The 20,620-nt window shown below is 46.4% G+C and overlaps 10 protein-coding genes and 1 non-coding gene across 11 annotated transcripts; 6 read left to right on the top strand and 5 right to left on the bottom strand.

The window, feature by feature from the left end:
* The first annotated feature begins 982 nt into the window (after positions 1–982).
* Positions 983–1,064, top strand: HG536_0Etrna10S. Its single transcript has one exon. It is a non-coding gene; the product is annotated as a tRNA-Ser (tRNA).
* Positions 1,065–1,336: 272 nt separating this feature from the next.
* On the top strand, positions 1,337–2,071 carry YIP1 (transporter YIP1; the record flags this gene model as incomplete). The annotated part of the gene is made up of 1 exon (XM_037284328.1): positions 1,337–2,071. One exon carries the CDS (start codon positions 1,337–1,339, stop codon positions 2,069–2,071), a length of 735 nt encoding a protein of 244 aa, XP_037140224.1.
* Positions 2,072–2,143: 72 nt separating this feature from the next.
* GIT1 (Git1p) lies at positions 2,144–3,664 on the bottom strand (the record flags this gene model as incomplete). The annotated part of the gene is made up of 1 exon (XM_037284329.1): positions 2,144–3,664. One exon carries the CDS (start codon positions 3,662–3,664, stop codon positions 2,144–2,146), a length of 1,521 nt encoding a protein of 506 aa, XP_037140225.1.
* Positions 3,665–4,329: 665 nt separating this feature from the next.
* On the top strand, positions 4,330–6,018 carry MSM1 (methionine--tRNA ligase MSM1; the record flags this gene model as incomplete). Its single annotated transcript, XM_037284330.1, has 1 exon — positions 4,330–6,018. One exon carries the CDS (start codon positions 4,330–4,332, stop codon positions 6,016–6,018), a length of 1,689 nt encoding a protein of 562 aa, XP_037140226.1.
* Positions 6,019–6,074: 56 nt separating this feature from the next.
* Positions 6,075–7,238, bottom strand: POL31 (DNA-directed DNA polymerase delta subunit POL31; the record flags this gene model as incomplete). Its single annotated transcript, XM_037284331.1, has 1 exon — positions 6,075–7,238. The coding sequence occupies one exon, from the start codon at positions 7,236–7,238 to the stop codon at positions 6,075–6,077; it is 1,164 nt and encodes a 387-aa protein (XP_037140227.1).
* Positions 7,239–7,768: 530 nt separating this feature from the next.
* PSD2 (phosphatidylserine decarboxylase 2) lies at positions 7,769–11,155 on the bottom strand (the record flags this gene model as incomplete). Its single annotated transcript, XM_037284332.1, has 1 exon — positions 7,769–11,155. The coding sequence occupies one exon, from the start codon at positions 11,153–11,155 to the stop codon at positions 7,769–7,771; it is 3,387 nt and encodes a 1,128-aa protein (XP_037140228.1).
* A 281-nt stretch (positions 11,156–11,436) lies between these two features.
* Positions 11,437–11,712, top strand: LSO2 (Lso2p; the record flags this gene model as incomplete). Its single annotated transcript, XM_037284333.1, has 1 exon — positions 11,437–11,712. The coding sequence occupies one exon, from the start codon at positions 11,437–11,439 to the stop codon at positions 11,710–11,712; it is 276 nt and encodes a 91-aa protein (XP_037140229.1).
* A 96-nt stretch (positions 11,713–11,808) lies between these two features.
* PET130 (Pet130p) lies at positions 11,809–12,804 on the bottom strand (the record flags this gene model as incomplete). The annotated part of the gene is made up of 1 exon (XM_037284334.1): positions 11,809–12,804. The coding sequence occupies one exon, from the start codon at positions 12,802–12,804 to the stop codon at positions 11,809–11,811; it is 996 nt and encodes a 331-aa protein (XP_037140230.1).
* A 798-nt stretch (positions 12,805–13,602) lies between these two features.
* HG536_0E04680 (class I SAM-dependent methyltransferase) lies at positions 13,603–15,996 on the top strand (the record flags this gene model as incomplete). The annotated part of the gene is made up of 1 exon (XM_037284335.1): positions 13,603–15,996. One exon carries the CDS (start codon positions 13,603–13,605, stop codon positions 15,994–15,996), a length of 2,394 nt encoding a protein of 797 aa, XP_037140231.1.
* Positions 15,997–16,110: 114 nt separating this feature from the next.
* PUS6 (pseudouridine synthase PUS6) lies at positions 16,111–17,331 on the top strand (the record flags this gene model as incomplete). Its single annotated transcript, XM_037284336.1, has 1 exon — positions 16,111–17,331. One exon carries the CDS (start codon positions 16,111–16,113, stop codon positions 17,329–17,331), a length of 1,221 nt encoding a protein of 406 aa, XP_037140232.1.
* An 80-nt stretch (positions 17,332–17,411) lies between these two features.
* Positions 17,412–20,432, bottom strand: BBC1 (Bbc1p; the record flags this gene model as incomplete). The annotated part of the gene is made up of 1 exon (XM_037284337.1): positions 17,412–20,432. The coding sequence occupies one exon, from the start codon at positions 20,430–20,432 to the stop codon at positions 17,412–17,414; it is 3,021 nt and encodes a 1,006-aa protein (XP_037140233.1).
* Positions 20,433–20,620: the final 188 nt, after the last annotated feature.

Consider the following 20,620-nt stretch of genomic DNA (forward strand, 5'->3'; position numbering starts at 1 on the left):
GAGATGGCATCTGCAACTACGTTCTCAGGACCTGCGAGATGTTCTAGGGTGAACTCATAGGTGGGTAGGTCATCTCTTTCGGGTATGCTTCCGGGCGAAATATAAACATCTTTAGGTGTTGGACGTTAATAACTCTATGCGCCTTTTTGTGGGAGTCTACATGACAACGCATATGAGCTTGATTTAGATTTCTTAAAGAAGGCGCATAGGGTTATTAACGTACGAAATTCACTTATCGTCCAGATGCATACCCGAAAGAGAGACCTAGAAATTCATTTGAACGCATTCAGAGAGCCAGTGAGGTTATAGCGCTTGTTGGAATTCATACTACGCATCACGCATCATGGTTACTTATGTCGTATGCGGGACGTTGACCCGACAATAACAGTCGAATATTCCGAACTGGAGTTCGCCGAGGTCCCTGACAACATACGCAAGTCCGTGCTTGCCAACTTCAGGCAACTCTATGAATCTCAAGGGAACCCCGGGGGGAGAAGATGTTGTATCTAGAGCTGATACAAGCTTCAGTTGAGCTAATGAAGCTCAAACCCAAACAAGGCTTGTGAGTCCAAGTGAGTGGTCTGACCAAGACAAATCCAGACTACCATCTGTTGGCTATGCGAGGCGATAACGGAGGAACCGTGGCATGATACCTATGGTCCAGCTTCCAGTACTACACTGGTGGTCTGACGATTGTGAGACGAGTATGCTACACATAATCAGTTGTTGCGAATCAGAAGGTTCATCAATGGAACTCAAATAGAGGAATCCAATGTGGAATTGTAACGTATAAATAGGAGGGCAGCTAGGTTAGATCCAAGTGGCAATTCATCTGCACTTAGTCTTAGAGTTAACAGAAGTAAGTATCAATAGATTCATTCTTGATCTTGCTAACTTACCGTTTAAGTTACTTCAAGAGCTAATGACTAAGTTCAGTGGTAATACTAATTTGTGATTCAAATATTAACACCAAATTTTGTTTGGCAACTTGGCCGAGTGGTTAAGGCGAAAGATTAGAAATCTTTTGGGCTCTGCCCGCGCAGGTTCGAGTCCTGCAGTTGTCGAATTTTTTTACACCTACAAAAACCATTTTCTCCCCTTGCTGCGGTCGAAGTGTCTAGTAGTATAAGCAGTGCTCCAGCATCTAAATTACGTTTACGAGTCACTCCAACTCTTAAGCAGAATAGTACTCGATTACTGCTTTGTTTTGCCTTTTCGCTGTACGTGAGAGAGATAATAAGCTGGCGCGAGATCGCTAGTTTCTTACTGACAAAGGTCAACGGCTCGACATTACAAAACCGCAGTTGCTGGCAAATCCTTATTGGTCTTTCACGCCATGTCATTTTACAATCAGGGTGCGTCAAACGGAGGCTTTTATCAGCCTTCTAGCCAATTCGCTTTCCCTCAAGGTTCTATGTCATTTCAGAGCCAGCCATCAAATGCGGGCAGCGGAAACGATGGGATGACCGTGTCCCCCGATCCTCTGCCAGTGGGTATTTTAAACGCTTTATCTACAAAGGGATTTCCTCATGAACCACCACTGTTAGAAGAAATAGGAATCAATTTTGATCATATTATCACCAAGACAAAGATTGCATTCAATCCTGTAAATAGCAAAGGGGCCCTATCGGATGAGATTTTGAGTGATTCTGATCTGGCAGGTCCATTGATCTTCTTCCTTCTCTTTGGCTTGTTTCTTTTGCTGGCAGGTAGAGTGCACTTTGGATACATTTACGGAGTTGCATTGTTTGGTACCGTATCCTTGCATGGGTTGTCCAAGTTCATGAGCAATAACGAGTCATCATCTCCAACTAAGCTGCAATTCTTCAATACGGCATCGATCTTGGGCTATTGTTTCCTGCCTCTATGTTTTTTGTCACTCATTGGGATCTTTTGCTCGTTGGACAACAAGGTAGGTTATTTCTTGGGTGTCATCTTTGTTAGCTGGAGCACTTTGTCATCGTCTGCTTTTCTGAACTCACTGTTGCAACTACACGGAGCAAGAGCCTTAATCGCATACCCACTCATGATTTATTATAGCGTATTTGCTTTGATGGCCATATTCGTCTAGCCATGCCTGAGCAGAGTTTAATCAAAAGTAACTATTTAGATATATCTATCAAAAACAAATGACATCCGTGTATCAGATACGAGATTCTATAGTAGTAATGTTTTCATCCTTCTTTTCGGAGTTCACGTCAGCCTTCAACCCGGTGTGGTTGCTGTTCTCATCTTCATAGAAGACGGTCGTGTCATCCTTTGCAGCGTCGAATCCCATCGTTCCTTGCCAGCCATGCTCAACCAAGTAATTGTAGAACTTTATGTCCAGCTCCATGAGATCCTCTTCACGGCTGTGTGGGATGAAAATCCAGGCGAAGAGGATACCGGCGATACCGCAGCAGGCTGCAATGATGAAAGTGTAACGAGGTCCCAACTTATTTCTGATAGACTGAAACGACTGAGTGCCCGCGACGGCACCAACTTTACCGATGGCAGCACTAAGACCGTACAGTGTACCTCTAACGGCAGTTGGGAAAGATTCACTAGAAGTGACGCCCATCATGTCACCAGGTCCCGCGTTTCCTAGACTGTTCATGATACCATAAAAGACAATGAACAAGGGGACAATCTTGGACAGCTGTTCATAAGCACAGCCGATGATCAAACCAAATACCAAGTAACCACAGAAACCGAAAATCAAAGTGTATTTACGGCCAATCCTGTCACATAGATAAGCACCTAGGAACACTCCAGGAATGGCAATCACGCCAAGCAACAGATTCCACTCACAAATTTTTTTCAAGTCCTTGGAGTCACCAATGACTGAGGCGATGATCGTACCACTAAAGATACCATTTGGGAAAGTGACGAAGTCGTACATGAACCAAGCGCCGCAAGTACCAAGCATACTCTTCCAGTTAAACTTAACGATCAACCATAGCGGAATCTTTGATTGAAATCTACCCTTCTTGTAAAGTTCATTGGTGGCCATCTTCCAGCGGAAGTAAAAGATGGAAAGCGGCCAGAAACAGCCCAATGCGAACATGGTTCTCCAGACGGCTTCCAGGTGGTTTTCACCACAAATGGAATATACGATCAAGAACACAATGGATGCAAACGGACCTCCCAGCGACAGAGGCAAGTTAGTGACCATGACCATCAGCCCACCTCTGCGTTTTCTAGTGTATTCATTAGCAGCTTCGTTCGCACTGACAGATGCAGATGGATACTCACAGCCGACACCAACGCCGACCACGCCTCTCATCACCGTGAGCATCCAGAACATACCATCGACGGTCTTCCCGTGCGAAGCCGCACATAACAAACTACCAACGACCAACAGAACAGTACCAAACACAATAGACGATTTCCTGCCTATGTAATCACACCCAATACCCATGCCAACTTGCCCGATGATAGTCCCGACCAAAGACGCGTTCGAGACCCGAGTAGAAACCTTAGAACTGTACGCTTTGGACCCGTACAGCTCAGGAAACAACTTGTTCAGCATCGACATCGCATTGTTCTGATACCCATCAGAGATCAAAGCAAACCCAGATGCAACAAGCGCAATGATGTGGATCAGCTGTTGCTTTCTTGGCTCGTTCACACGCTGTTGTCTTTTCTCAGCGTCATATCGAATGGTTTCCTTCACAGCAGACATCTTGTAGTTCGCCGGGCAAAGATCCTACTACGCCAAACACCCAGTCAATCGAGCTCTGGCTCTTAAATACGCCACATCTCCGAGGATTTCCACCTACAATCCATCGATCATTGCTTGAACGTTCCAGTGTCCTTTGAAAGAGACGCAGAGCCCGCAATTCCCAGCCATGATACTTAATCAATTGTCCGTCCATCCCACGGGAAACGTCGCCTCCACTGCTAGCTCACAATAGCCATCGATGCCAAGCAATTAGCATTTGACAGATACCGCATACTTCCACGTGCGGTTTGCAAAGGCTTGGCAATTACGAATGCCAAGACCCATCAACGGCAGCCGTTGTGCTGGCAACCAAAGTGCCATGTATATTGGGACCCATGTGCCTCGGCGTGGGAGAGCTTCCAATGGCGAGAAACAGTAGGAATCGACGTCTCGACAGCGTTCTTCAAGAAGATCACTGACCACACAATAACGAATTCTTCGACCGTTTGACAAACGAGATTACCACATTGGGCTAAAGGAAATGTATAGGCTTGGCGAGCACTCAGTATCCTCCTTGGCTCTTTGGCTAATGGTGTCGTAGAGTAGAGCTGAGCTTTTCAGTTAGCATATGTAAGGCTATTAACGAAACAGCCATTGTAGTGAAAAACGTGGGAGGCAGGTCTGAAATGCGGTTATGGGGGCCTTGGCATCGTCGGTTGCATTCGCAGGTGTCTCATATCACCACTCCCATCTTTTATCCCAACGCCAGGCCACATTTGGGTCATCTTTACTCGAGTCTACTGTGCGATGTGTTCCATCGATGGCAATTGTTCAAGAAAGGCAGCTCGCTCTTCACTACGGGTACCGACGAGCACGGTTTGAAGATCCAGGCGGCAAGTGAGCGGGCTGGGTACGCAAGTCCCAGGGAATTCGTCGATAACCTTTGCAGGGACTTTGTGAAGCTGGACCGAGCTGGAGATATACGGTTTACGAGATTTATACGGACGACAGACGCAGATCATGTCGAGAATGTGCGAAAGCTTTGGAAGCTGTGTGACCTCAATGGGTTCATCTATCGGGGAGAGCATAAAGGGTGGTATTCTGTCTCAGACGAGACCTTCTATCCGGAGTCCAAGGTGCAGAGGAGTGGGACGGATGCAGACAAGTTTATCAACACCGAGACGGGAAATGAGGTAGTTTATCATACCGAGACCAACTACTTCTTTAAACTGTCGGCGTTCAGGGAGAGGCTGGTAGCGTACATTACGGAGAATCCGAGATTCATTGATCCAAGTGCCAAGAGACTGCAAGTGCTGAGAGAGCTGCAGGAAGAGGGCGGTCTGCCGGATATTTCGATCTCAAGGCCTTCCTCCAGGCTAAAATGGGGGATTGATGTCCCGGGAGACCCATCGCAGAAGGTATATGTTTGGTTTGATGCGCTCTGCAATTATGTGTCTTCCGTCGGTGGTATAGACGCAATACTCCAAGACGCAATCCCTGAAGTTGCGCTACGTCATGAGGGCGGTAATTTGGAGGTTAGCTCCGCCGAATGGTGGCGGAATACTACTCATGTTATTGGTAAGGACATCATCAAGTTTCACACCATTTATTGGCCCGCTTTCCTGATGGCTGCAGGATTGCCGCTGCCGAAGCAGATCGTTGTTCATAGCCACTGGCTGTCGAACGGGGTCAAGATGTCCAAGAGCTTGGGGAATGTGGTTGATCCTTTGCTGATGATTGATCACTACGGTCGCGATGCGATGAGATGGTTTCTTCTGGAGAATTCTCAGCTGGAAGACGATAACAATTTCCAAGAGGACAAACTGCATTCTACGAGGGAGCTACTGGTTTCAAAGTGGGGAAACTTGGTTAACAGATGCTGTGGGGCCAAGTTTAACTTACAGCGTGCTGTTGCTACGTTCGCTTCGATGGATCGCGAGACTCTACTTAATCTGCTCGATGGCGACCAGATGCTTAAAGAGGCCGTACAGAAGCTATTTACTGAACTTGATATGATTTCAGAGAAAATGGACGGATACATCAGCCGTTTCGAATCGAGAGCGGCGCTGAGGAATGTATGGTCTGTGATAGATCTCTCTAACACGCTCATCCAGGACTCTAAACCATGGACCAAAGAAGGTCCCCAGCAAGACGTAATAATCTATGCATGCATGGAGGCATCACGTATATTGTCCATTTTGTGCCAGCCAATCATTCCATCGCTTGCAGCAAGACTTCTTGACCGCATAGATGTCCCACTAGACAGGCGGTCAGTGGCATTTACCAAAGTGGGTACGGATGATTTGTATGGCCGAGGCTCGAATGAGAGAGGAAGACCAGTGCCGCTGCAGAGAAAGCCTCTCAGGGAACAATGATATTATGATAGAATTTCTTGTGAATAGTGCCTGTATAAACTTTGAAGGAACGGTTATTATGCTCCTATATTGATTACTTCGGTTTCCAAGGTCGTCAGATCTAGTAAAACCACATCACCGGTCGAGCTGAATACGGGAATAGATATCAGTTTTATTTTCCTTCCGTGCACATCTAAATCTCTGAATCCATAGCCTGGTTGATTACCCACAATGTACACATGAGGCCATTCGTCTAGCAGAAAAGGATCCGAGCTTGGAAAGGGATAGGCCCATAGCGTATCAGGTACTGTCGGTGCTATGTTCTGCCACTTCATTGTACACTCCATGAGATCCAACCTGTGTTCGATCGTATCTTCCTCTTGTGAGCTGCCTTGATTAGGTATCAAATACTTGCAAATATCATTGATACTCTGGCCTGCCGTTGCAAGTATCTCCAGACCCTCTATATGGAAATAATAAGGATTTGTAACCAGCTTGAGAACATCTCGGTTCACCTCTTCGAGATGGGCTCCAAGAGTTTGGCTAAATAGCGCCTTATGAAGCGGTTTCTGGGGTAAAGATCTATTACTAGGATCTTTTGCACCTGGCATCAAAGCCACGGGGATTGATTGGGTCACATTACTCAAGAAATTTCCTAATGTACTCAGACAATTCACAAGCTCACCGCTTGAGCTGGTGTCGAACTTGAACGACAAGGAATCTCCGCATACAAGCAATTTACCGATGTTTGAGATCAGTTCGGGTGAGCATAGATTGCCAGTGAGATATTCTTGTAATAACTGTAATTTCAGTAAACGACGCGGAGAAGTTGTGCTAATGTTAAGACCAGAAACAACTGCGATCTTCTTATTTCCCGCTACCGCACTGCGCCCTGGGCTAAGACTCAAAGGTTTTTGAGGTATAGGTATCGGATAGCAAATGTCAAGTACCTGGAAAGTTCCAGCGTCGGCTTCCATACCCAGTACGCCGATGACTGCACCTGTTATGAAGGGAGTAGCTCTAATGTTCTCACCAACTAACAAAACCCGCCCACTCTCATCTTCCAACATTATTTCGTCACTGCCTTCAGGATCAGTGTAGCTTTTGGTTAGATCGGGAGCTCGATAGACGTCATTTATTACCTCTTCCAAGATGTTGGGCTTGTACTTCAACTCGCAGTAAACAGTTCCAATCGCCCAACATGGTTCTTTTCCCTGAATATCCAAAACTTTTGCCTTCATCTCAACTTGCTTGCCATCTAGAGTAAAACCGTCGTCCCATCGCCTTTGGCACTCTTTTCTTACACGGTCCTTGAGAACCGTGAGGCGATGGTGATACAATTTATAATATTGGTCTTCGTAGAGCTTATCGCTGAGATCAACGTCAAATGCGTTTGGCTGCTCATGATCTTCTTGAAGTTTTACCCTTGTCGTTGAATTCAAGTCCTCTGGACGTTCGTCACTTCATATAATGGAGAAGTTGTTAGTTTTCCATTCACACTTAAATGAATATTTGATTGAACATACTTGAACTTTCTAAGTAATGAATCCATGGTCGAGCTGTGCTTTTAGCTTCCCAGACAGTTGCCAGATACCAGTGCCTCTGTCAAAGTGATCTACGTTATAATGCCAATCATGATATTGCGCGAACCTCGAAGACCTCGATATCAGCCAAAAATTTGGAAACTGCCATAACTTCGACCAGATTCGAATTGAAGTCCGAATTCAACTAAAGATGTATATAATATGCTAGATGAAATGCCAAAAATTGCTTAGACTGTAGTCGTAGATGTAGAAGAGCTAGTTGGTGACGACGGATGAGGAAGAAGCTCGCCGGGTGATGTGCCATTCTGCGCGGAAGATTCGACTGCTGATTTTCCATATTCCGACTGCAGAATATTTCTTAATGCCTGATACTCCCAGGGTGCATTATTCAGTGAGGTGGCATTCTCCTGGCTAATACTGATGGTTCTTTTAATTTTCTCCACTTGCGCCGGATTGGTGATCTTGATCTTCTCTCTCTTGTGTTCTGCGACGACGGGTGAGTGGCCGACGCTCATGCCGACTTTGACGAGGGTCTCAATCCCATCAGCGGAGTTCTTCGACAAATCCGCGTCGAGTACAATGGACTTTGAAGGGATAACAATTGCAACTGTTGATCCGCCAAACTTGAAGTAACCCATTTCTTCACCGCGACGCACAAACTCTCCCTCTTTGCGATCCAGTACTATCGAACCTACCATCATGGCACCTATGGGAACCAAGAGCAATGTGCCAAACTCTGGTGACTCTAACGGGATTACCATTCGGACGTTTTCACCAAACACGTCCAATGAACTACGAACTGCCATGGGGTTAACCGTGTAATATTGTCCGTCAACAAATACCGGCTTGCCGATTGTAGCGTCGCAAGGGCAGTGAAATCTGTGATAATCCTGCGGCGCTAGCCGGAAGATCATTATGCTGCACGAACGGTCATTGAATATATCAGGCTTGTAATTCTTAGTGAGTCTGGTCAAAGAAAAGCGAGTACCTTTGATCCATATGTCCTTGGCCTGATGGATATTAGAAAAGACAGTACATCTGGAATCTGCTGGCGACACGAATATCTTACCATCGCCTTCCACTTTCCTTGCCCCTGGCTTCAATCTTCTATAGAAGAAATCATTGAATGTCGTGTAAGAGGTTTCCTCATACTCGGTCATATCCAAAGAATGGAATTTGATAAAAGGAGCGATTTGGCGGACTGAAGCAGGATCGTCAAACTTCTTGCCCTGCCGAATGGATAATGTTTTGAGCAAAGCTCTAAATTTTCTCGACTCTTTGCCCTTACCGTTGTAGATAATTCGCATCCCCAACTTGACATGCGCACTGATCTTTTCCTCGAGAATTATGCCGGAATCTCTGTCCTGGACCAGAATGTTGGCGTTATTTGAACCTAACGCGTACTTACCATAAGTCAGCTTGATCAAGACCTTGGAGAACCACCTCTTCGAAGCAAAGTCCGAAGACACATACGATGGTTTTAGCAATTTGCGGTCACTCTCGAAGCTGCAGATTGCTAAGTGAGTGATCAAATCGTTCTCCAAAACCAACTTAGTGTTCATCATATTTCGAGTGGGCTTACAGGAGTGCGAACAATTAGGACATTTCCAGACGTTCTTGAAACCGGAAGATTTTTTCCAATTCTGTAAAAACTCTGTAATTTGAACATTGGATAGAGTTTCACCGGCCCAAGGTTTCTTACCAAAGTGATTGAAAAATTCGCAGATCTCGTCAGCCGTGAAATAACCAAGTTTATCCAAATACAAGGTTAGGTCGACTATGTCGAACTCAGTACGAGAAGTATGCATCTTTAATGCATTTGACCAAAAAGATTTCTTCAGAATAGAATAAGGCACGAACTTCATCTTGAGAGACAAGGTCGGGCTTTTAGAATCCTGGGGCTCGACGGTCAATGACAAAGGCAAATCATAATTCGCCCAATCATTCTCTGGAGTTTGTTTAGCGATCATGTGAGACCAGCTAAGGTCACAATGAGCTATCTTATCATTGGCTGAAAACGAATCTTTATCCAACACGTTGAAATGGAATCCAAAATGCGTTTCATCAGGAAACACTTCAAAAGCTGCGCATTCATTATAAACTGGATTCAAAGACTGCTTCTTCCATGACGTTTTAAAAACCCGTCTGCCGAATATTGCAATGATAAAAGGATCCATCTCGTATGTTCTACGAGAAACTTTATTCTTCAAAGACGGCAGATCTTTGATATTTCGGAATTCTAAGAAAACAACTCCCGATGCGTGCTGCTTTTTCGATAGCTTGTAATTACCACTAGGGGTTATGAAATGTGAAGGTATTCTGTTCGAGCGGCGGGTGCGGCGCAGTCTTGGTAAGCGCCTTCCGGTATGCTTTACGGTAAAATCATCTGTCTCATCATCTTCGTAATCATCGGGCTCATCCTCATCCTCAAGGTCTGCAGAGCTTTCACGATAAATATCCTGATTGAGGTCTGTGATGTGGGTAGCTGGAATGGCATCATTCTCGTAAACTTCTTCAATATCGTCGTCGTCATCTTCATCGTCGTCAATGTCATCATGCTCATCCTCTATGAGAGACAAGTGCGAAACGCTGGAAATCAGATCGGGATCCACAACTTCGTATTCATCCAGTACTGGAACTATCGATGCGAGATCCTTCTCCACCACATCTTCGTCGTCGACCAGACTTGCCTCATCACTATCAAGAGAGATGATATCAGAAAAAAGGTTATTCTCGCTGGTGAACTCATCTTGGTCATACACTTCATTGTCCGAGTAGTCCACACGGGACTCAACGTCGTCGTCGTTATCCTTCGATGCTAAAAAGTCGTAGTTATCGTGGAAATTTTCTTCGCTAGTGCTGTGATCTATCTTCTCATGGTATAATGATGAGAATCTCGAGGGATGGGTTCGCTTCAGAGACCGCTTGTGTTCTAACGCCCCCAGTAGACTATTTCTCCACTGGTTATACGCCTGTATGGTGCTTAGATGTTTAGAAGACGTAGAAAGTTTGAAACCCAGTTGCACTTCTCCAACAGCGTAGGGCAGCTCCGACCTATCCTTCAGCTGCCTCTGCAGTCTTTTGTCATATATCCTAAACCATGTGGGATCGATAGAAAACCTATAGCTCGTGACTGTATCCCGTCTCTTAAATAGGTCCAAGAGCGACAGCTTGGTTTCTCCGACATAGAGATAACTGTTTTCAGAGCCCCTGCTGGAGGCAGAGCTAATCTGCGAGTTAGATCGCGATGGATCGCCTGTGCTGTAACCCTGAGCGCCTAAGCTGGTTGTCGAGTCATTGCTATTGCTTGCCCCGTCAGCTCCGTCGATCGCCACAGCGGGAGCCGTTGGCAGAGCATCGTAGATGACAATTCTGACCCACTCTGATTGCGGCGACGACGGCAATTTCATTTTCAACGTTTCATTCCATTTTGTCTTTGAACTTTTAAGCTTGCTCGTTCTCTTACTGTACAACGAGTTCGTCGTAATGACGCATGTGGGATTACACTTGAAATCCTTGAACAGATCAACATTTTGAACCTGGACAACGTTAACTTTCAGCATCAATCGCGGTTTTCTTGTGGCAGGTCTCCTTCTATGCCTGATCAACCCCATCGTATAGTAAAGCTTCCTTCCGTCAACTCAACAGCACCGTCACCATACGCCAACGATCTCCAGACAGATCTCCGGGATCTTGAGCCGTCAATTGGCTTGTCCCTAGTGCTTAGAGCTCAAGAATTGCGAGCTAACGGTCTTTTAAGACGAAGTTTGTCAAATATAACGAGAGAAGGGCTAAGTGCAACTGCAACTCTCCATAGCCACTTCACCAAGCCTGATATCGCTTCCAGTGGCATTGCAAGAAGTGCAAATTGAAGTACGCCAACAAGGTTTTAGTCATGGGGAAGAGGTTTTCTGAATCAGCAGCAAAAAAGGCACAAGGCCAAGCTAGAAAGCGTGAGCAGGCAGCAGCCCAGCAGAGGGCTGAGCATGCCAGGCAGGAGGCTGAGGAGGCTGCCAAATGGGAGGAGGGCGCTCGCAGGCCCAGCCAGAAGAAGCTCTCCGAAGAGCAGAAGAGGCAGGAGAAACTGAAGGCCAAGAAAGAACGGGAAGAGCTCCTGGCAGCTGAGGAATCCGATATCGCCAAGGAAGGGAGGAGTAAGAGAAGAATGTAATAGGGACGATGACAGTGCCGTGGCTTTCAGAACGATAGAGGAAGCTGTTAGAGTGATTAATACGTAATATGGACAATACATAAAAAAATATGCATCTTAATACCACAATCTTTTCACCGCGAAGGGTATCTCGTTGCTCTCCAGAGATTTGTTCAGGGAATGAACCCTCACGCGGTCATTGGCAAGCTGTACCCAGGTCTTGCCTCCCGCCTTGGATGACTGAGGCTTCAAAAACTCGTCCCAGTCCAGTCGCGACACAACCTGAACACTCTCCTTAACGCAGGATTCAAATTCCTTTTTGGTCTCTCTGTCAGGGAATATTAGCACCTGGTACATGTAGTAACCATCCTTGGCAACTCCAACTCGGCTCCGCCCGTCTGGATCCGTGTATCTGGTGCCAGCACCTCCGGATGATAGCGCCTCCTGCACTGCAAGGTCACCACTCAGCGCGCACCACTCCTTGATAAAGCATTTGCGCAGCGATACTCGCAGATTCCTTCTCAGAAACGCATAGTTTCGCGGGATATTGGATGGGTTGCTTTCGAACAATCTACCCAGACTATTTGCCGTACTCTGAGTCCTGAGAAATCCATTTTTCTGACTATTTCGCTGGAACAAGGCCTTGCCAGCGCTCCCATCCCCGCTTGAACCACTACCATTGAGGAAAACCTGCCCAACAGTTCTTACATTCACTGCAGGTTTACTTTTGCGAAACATTGATAAAAAGTGATCAGGCGGGAAATACATCAGTCGGAAGAAATCGCACTGGTAGACATGCGATTCTCGAGAATAGATCTTGTGAACATTCTGAAACCGTTGTACAATTCGGTTGCAACCCTTTACCTTTGCGGCGGCGGTTGCTAAATTCTGCCGTTCCTGATTCTGGTCCCAGCGTTCCCGAGGCCTCACATCGGTGATAAATGTGTTGTTGCAGTCTTCCAACTTCTTTTTAAGAGCCAATTGCCTAGCTCTCGGCGACGATAGACTGACGCCACTCGCGTTTGGCAGGACAGGACCAGTCCCATTATTGTAAGCAGTTGGTAATTTCAATTTCTTCAGCACCAGCTCCGAAGCTTGCTTACATCGATTCATACCCACAAATATTCGCAGAGCTTCCACCTGGTGCTCAACAGCTCATCTCAAGATGTGGATAACCCGAATTTTTCACTTCCGTTACCCGCAGTTGGTGAAGTTTTGGTCCATTCAAATTAAAGCCTTTAATGTCAACCACCGACATTAGGATACTTAACGGCTATACTGCAAGAGCAGCCCACGTTACCCGCTCAAACCACCGTGGAAGATTCGCCTAATTTATGAGACTGTAAAATGGCTCCAATGCTTAAAACGTCGCCGACTTCATAAATTTGCACATGCCAAGTCGCACAGGGGACCGTTGTTGTCCAATAATTTTGAGCCCATCTTGCTGAATGATCTAGAGACCCGGCCAGCTGCCTGGCCTCGGCTGTGAATTACCAATCATCTTGGATGTCTCCACGTGTATACCGATCCTCCACGTGTGACATGACGGGCGTATCTACTGAACAATTCATGGCCTCCATCGGTTCAATACTTTCGGCCCTGGGCGCGAATTTCAGGTGTGAATTCTCATACGCGATGGAGGCCATTTTACAAGTCGGGACGTGTGACAACTTTTGGTATATCTTGAAGTGCGGTATACACGTGCGTACAGAAACCACGATACCGGACGAAAAGGAACCGTTCATTCGCCTGATGACGGGCTTGAGGGTCGCCAATCAATATAAATAGGTCTGCAGGAGGGCAGGATGCCTGGGATGCGCTGTAGAGTCGCTAGTCAGTCAGCAGCTCAGAGTGTCAGTAATTGCTGACGTCGAGAAAACAAAAGATAGCGCCGCGCGGTCAGATCGAATTATGACTGGAAATATCAATACAGTAATAGCAGACATAGCTAGTCCTATTGGATCTATCTCGGAGACTGCTACCGACGCTGCCGGCAGAAATTTCTTGAAGAATTATATGGAACATGTGGCTCCATCCGAATGGCTTTCTTTGAATGCGGCTACTATTATGTTGTCGATTTTGGCTCCGTTGATGCTGACTTTGGCATGCAATGAAACTGCTAGGTCAATTGTACTGTTCTGCTGGGCCTGTTTCATCAAGCCATTCCATGCCAAATCGTCTCACAGTGCTGATAATCAGCAAAAGAATTTGGAGCTTTTCTACAAGACACAGGCCAAGATCTATGATAAAACCCGCGAAGTTTTGCTTCAGGGCCGATTTGAAGCCCTGCAACTAGCATATTCCCATCTGCCAAAGAACAAGAAGGGCTTGATATGGATCGATATTGGTGGAGGTACTGGTTTGAACATCGAAAAGATGTCACAAATTTGCTCTTTGAAGGATACCTTCCAAGCTATTTACTTGGTCGATCTGTCACCATCACTATGTGAAGTTGCACGCGAAAGGGCAGACCGCTTGAAATGGACTAATGTGCATATTATGTGTGCTGACGCTTGCGATTTCGAGATTCCTCAACATGAGTGCGCTGACTTGATCACTTTTTCTTACTCTTTATCCATGATGCCTCCTTACTACGCCGTGATCGACCATGCTTATGAGCTATTGAATGAAAATTACGGTATTGTCTGTTCGGTCGATTTCGGCGTCCAATCTTCTGCTCATGTCACAGGAAGGGTCAACAATATCGGTGGCCTGATGAATTACCACATTCCATGGTTTTACAGAACCTTCTGGAGAATTTGGTTTGAGTGTGACAAGGTGTTTTTAGACCCTTCTCGGAGAGAATACTTGGAATATAGATTTGGAACACTGAAATCTATCAACATGCGTAATAAAACATTGGGTAACATTCCCTATTATATTTGGCTGGGGGTTAATAAGGATGAAGATCATATGTTGAGCCACAGGTTTAAAGTGCTAGCGGCAAGGTCACCTTACTTGGCACCGGTCGAACAGGGAACGCCTTTGAAAGGCAGTCAATGCCCTACTAGTAAAGAGTTAGAAGTAGCTGCTTCCAACACGAAAAAAGGATTGCCATTTCCATCATTGTTCTATCAGAGAGAGATCTGGAGGGCCTATTACGACGAGTTAAGCCCACATTATGACCAGTTTAAGAACCAGTATATCTATGCGTTCACCTGGGAAGACCCACGAGAGGACGCAAAGATTTTGAACCTGACTGCTGATGATACTGTCTTGGCGATCACTAGCGCATGCGACAATATCTTGGCTTATGCAGCTCTGCCAAACCCACCAAAAAGAATTCACGGCGTGGACTTGAATCCATTCCAGGGCCATTTGGCTGAGTTGAAGTTGGCTGCCTCCCGCTGTCTCACTTATGAAGAAATATGGTCACTGTTTGGAGAAGGTAGAATCGCCAATTTCAAAAAGCTGCTACTCTGCAAGCTGGCACCGCATCTGTCATCCAACGCTTTCCAATACTGGATGAGCGAGGGAGCCAGAGCTTTCGACATCAGCGGCCACGGCTTTTACGACACAGGATCGACCAGATGGGCCCTAAGACTAGCCAGATATATCTTCAAAACCATGGGATTGAGCGGCAAAGTGACCGAGCTCTGCAAAGCAAGAACCATTCGCGAGCAACAGCTAATTTGGAACAAATACATCAGACCGGCTCTATTCAACCCGATTGTAGGAAAGCTGCTGGTCGGCAACCCAATCTTTCTATGGAAGGCACTCGGCGTTCCCACGAATCAAGCCGAAATGATGGGTAGCTCAACACTACAATATATCATCGATACCATGGATCCTTTGATTAGCAGGTCTCTGATCTCAACAGATAACTATTTCTACTACTTGACATTGAACGGCAGGTACTCCAAAGACAATTGCCCAGTCTATTTAAAGGAAAAGGTTCATGAAATATTCGCTAGCGAGTCCAATTCACCTCTGGACAGAATCAGACTCCACACAGACACCTTGAACAATGTGTTGAGCAGATTAGCTCAAAAGTCTCTCACTGTTGCCGTCATCATGGACCACATGGACTGGTTTGATCCCAACGGCAACGATGCCAACCATGAAATCACGGCCCTGTACAACGCTTTGCAGTTTGGCGGCAGGGTTTTATTAAGATCCGCTGCTACTCACCCTTGGTACATTAAATCCTTCGAGGACATGGGATTCGTCTGCGAACCTGCTGCAATCAGGCGCTCCGGGGAGAGTATCGATAGGGTGAACATGTATGCTTCGACGTGGATCTGTACTAAAACCATTGAGCTGGATGCCAGGCGCAGAATGAGCTCATTGGACTTGACTCATTAGATAGTCCTTTATAATTTACTAGTGTATCTGAATATTCTCAAAAGTGTCAATAAAAGTGACAAAAAGCGATGAGCTGTGAATCATTGCAAATCAAAACGACTTAAGATCTCCTTGATGGGCGTTGAAGTGTATTTTGCCAATGGAGTTCGCAATCTTAGACCATACTACCATGGAAGAGCATCTTTCGCCAAAGGAAGGTGGTTTAAACGTACTTTACTAGAGGTGCTGCTAAATGAATTTAATGCAGAGTCAAAAGAGGAATACGTCGAGGGAATACGAGGTGGAAAATACAGAATTATTCGAGAAGGGAGAGCTCTTGATCCTGAGGAGGTTCTCATCTCACCGATCCGGAATAGCGATGTAATCGAGACGAATTCGCATAAGCATGAACCACCAGTCAAGCAATGGTGTGATGCTGAGGTGGATATACCTGGAGAGAAAGTTGCCGGTATAGACATAGTCTATGAGGATGAGAGTTTACTCGTCCTTGACAAGCCTAATGGTATACCTATACATCCGACAGGAATGTTTTATCAAAATACGCTGACGGAGATACTCAAGAGTCGAGGCAAAGAGGCAAGACCCTGCTATCGGTTAGATAAGGTCACATCAGGTCTTTTGATAATGGGTAAGACTAAAGCCATAGCTAATGAGATACAAGCCAAGATAAGATCTCGGGACATGAATAAGATTTATCTAGCCAGGGTTAGCGGCAAATTCCCCGGATATAACCGCTTGACAAACGAAGCTTGTGGGCAGCTTCCAAGGCCGTTCGAAAACCAGGAGTTGAACACCGTGGTAGAATCTGCCACATACACGATTGAACTGAAAAAATCGTTTCCCGCGGGTCTCTCTGTACCGAAACAGGCCATCACCAGTTTCTGCCCTCTCAGGTATTTTGCGAATCTTGACCAAACTCTGGTCGCTTGCAAGCCTCTGACTGGAAGAACGCACCAGATTAGGATACATCTAGCACGATTAGGCTTTCCTATTGTGAACGATCCTTTCTACAACCTTGCTAACACCAAGTACCCACTTCGGTCGAAATTTATTCTCGACATTGAAGATTGGGAGAACAGCTCTCTAACAATCGAAGACCTGCGCAAGCATTTCAATCGCTTCGATCAGGAGTGCGATGAGGTTCAAGCGAAACAAAGAAGCACGCAGGCACATTTAATATGTAAGGAATGTGGGTCCATTGAAGCAGAGACACCACCTCTCAAAGAACTGGAATTATGGTTACACGCATGGAAGTATTCGGACTCGCAGAAAACCATCGCTTTTGAGACAAAAGCGCCTTCATGGACCGAGGAGGATTGTGGAATAGTTTTGTAACAACATAGAATTTCACTACATATTGTGGCTTAACGGAGTACTACCGAAGGCATCTCGCCGTGCTAAGCTGAAAATCGTCCTCACCATCCGACGTAATCCCTTCCGATGACCCTGAATATCTTTAATTTACCGGCCTTCATATGTTCTAGCCTGTAACCAGTTTGAGTTATCTTTCCATCCTTCTGCTCAATGACACGTAGCTTATTCTTACTATGGTCATACTCAGTAACAACAGCGGTATGAGGGACGGCTTCCATGCCAACTTTTACGACTTCCTTAGGACCGAGTTTCCTATGGGTTTCAAACTTACCTTTCCTTATAACAAGAATATCTCCAGCCCTAATGCTTCTTAATGCTTCTAAGTTAAGGGTCTGACCAGCCTTATAACTGAGTAATACAACTCCATACGTTCGGGACTCGATTGGCATTACGATCTCGTTAGACAGCTGCGATAAAATGGAATTAACAAAATCCGGATTTTGAGATTGAATCAGCTCTGATGCCCTCTGGATGATGTAACTACCATATTTCTCAGAGGACGTACTCAGTAATTCAGGGTTGTTCTTGAGAGCGACAAATCTCTGGGTCGACTGAACGGTCGCTTGCGGATTATCTATGTCAAAGGTGAGGCTCAGATGAAGTTGGGAATAGTCTTCAAATAAGAAATAAAAATCCCTTACCATGATACTTTGAGAAAGTCTCTTCTTGATTAAGTGATCATCAACTTCCATCAGATAGTTAGATTTAGGGCTGAAGAGCTTGCTAGGAGCCGTTTTGTGAAGCCACCACAGGTCAGTGGGATCAAATTCTACTGAACTTTCGTGCGCAGCTTCTAGCCCGTCACCTGTAGTGGTTCTTCTTTGCAATGAGGTGATAGGAGCGGGAGGTGGATTGGCAACCGGGGGTTGTCCCTCGGGTGGCATTGGCTCATGTCTTAGATAGTTTGGTCTCTCACTTTTGGCCACAGCAGGAGGTGCCAGTGGAATTGGTACAGGTGGTGCTCTACTGGGATGTGGATGCGATTGTATAGCTGCGCGTTCGACAGCAGGGATTGAAGGGACTGCGGGTGGTGGCGGTGGAGGACCGCTCAAAGTGGACCCCAGTTCAGAGCCAACAGAACGCGCAGGAGCAGGAGCAGGCGGTGGCGGTGGCGGTGGCGGTGGAGCCCGCTTACCCTTATCGGGCTGCGGTTGTGAAAGCGAGGAAACAGCAGGGACATCTTTGTTAGCTGCAAAGCCTTGTTCTCCTTTCCCTTCAAATGAATTCCGGCGTAGATGAGGCGGATGCGGGGTCTTGATCTCCAGATCCGAGGGCAAAGGTGGCACTGCAGAGATTGGTGGTTTCGTCGAAGGCTTAATCTTGGACATATCAACACCAGGAACCGGGGGTGCAGGGGGCACTAGTTCTGATGGATCGAGAGGAATTTCTGCAGACTCGGGAACTTCAGGTGCCAGTTCCTCGCCAATAGGAACACTCGGAGGTATATTATCTAATGGCAGATCAATTGCCGGAGCCATAGAATTTAGAACCGCTTTCTCCTCATCTTTCAATTTGGAAATGTTTGGAGTTGGTACAATAAGGGGTTCGAAGGCTGACGATGCCTGCCCTATATTATCAGTAGATGCACAGCGACTGTCATCAGACGATTGATATCCTTCAGTGGACCCAGACGGTGGTAAATCTCCAACGATACCTTCGCCTTGCTCAATAGCTTCTCCATCATGCGTAGGGGCTGTCAGGTCTTCTCCGAAATAAGCGCCTTCTTCTCCTGCTTCTTCCTCATCGGCATCGAAGCCGGGGGTGTTGAGTGCAGATGGATCAAGCGTTGCGAGTGTCTGTCCGCCTGTCGTCGAAACTTTTGGCACAACTGTAGTGTCTTTAGGACTTTCGTCGGGAGATTCATCAGAGCTCTCCGATTTTCTTCTGGATTTCTTGATCAAGAAAGGGACTGCATTAGGGTCAGCGAAGGGCATTACAGGAACAGCCTGTGGTATCATACTCTCAATTTGTGGTTCCGGCTTAGCATGCATTTTTGTGGCCGTGGATCCGGTGGATCCGCCTGCAGGCATTCCGAAAGGGTTGAACGAAGCTGGTCCACCAAACCTACCGGCACCTGCGAGCTTTGCCATCCTCTCCCTGAGCGCGGCACGGCGTGTTTCTTCGCTGTCCTCTTCTTCCCCTGATGCTTCATTCTCTTGTTCCTCGTCATTGTGCTGGACAGGCTGCTCCTCGCGCCCAGGCTGCTCATCTAATGGTGCACTATCCTTGTTGTCAGCCGGCACAAGAAAGCCCTCTGGGATATGCTGATGTTCAAGGCCAGCCGGATCAGAGTTGATTACTGTTGCTTTTTCCTTTCCTCGAGGTTCATCATTAGCTTCTTTAACTCGCTCCTCGTCCTGATATTTGTCGTCTTCCTCTGCATGCACCTCCTCGCTTCGTTTGAGCTCAAGCTCACGTTCACGCTCTGCCTGTAGCCTTTGCTGCTCTTGAAGAAGTGCTATTCTTTCCTTCAGGCTAACCTTTGGGAGGCCTGTTGCAGCACTGCCTGAGTCTCCGAGATCACCCTCAGCTGTCGTCCTGTTGACTGGCTCTGGAACTTCTGGCTTCCTCACTGCCACCTGAGGCTTTTCCGCCTCCTGTGCAATCGGAGGTGGCACATAAAATTGCGGTGGGTTAGCCACCACTGTCTTCTTTACCGGCATCGCTTCAGAGTCAAAGAACTCGCTAGCCCTTGGCATGGGGGCTACTTCATCCTGATCGAAGATGGATTTTCTCTTACCGACGGTGGGTGATTCCATAGACTCAGCATCCACGAACTCTTCCTCATCATGAGTGTCATCCTTAGTTTTTGTCTCCGTCAGACCCACAGCTTTACGTCCAGTTGAGCTGTCCTTACTGCTCTTCACTGCCACAAAGCTCTTGGGAAAGATACCCTCCAAAACATTCCCTCCAGCATCTACATATTCCCCAAAATACCACTCATCATCCTCCACAGACGTGACCGTTATTAACTGATCTTTATCGAAGTTTAAATCATCCTCATGCTCAGACTTGAAAGGGTAATGAGCAATTACTTGAAACGGGGTTTCTGGTTCACTCATCTCAGGCTAGAAATCGATGCCCTTCTTCAAGGTCCAGGCGGCCAACTTGGGCAGATAGTAGATGTATAGTGAAGTTTTAATGTAAGTAATGCCCCTTTTTGTTCGCGTATACAAACGAGTCCTTACAGTGAAACGCCAGAGTTCGAACCTTAGATCAGCTCGAATTGCAATTGTTAGGCTTTTATTGG

The sequence above is a fragment of the Torulaspora globosa genome, chromosome 5, assembly GCF_014133895.1.
Source record: "Torulaspora globosa chromosome 5, complete sequence".
NCBI classification, from domain to species: Eukaryota; Fungi; Ascomycota; class Saccharomycetes; order Saccharomycetales; family Saccharomycetaceae; genus Torulaspora; species Torulaspora globosa.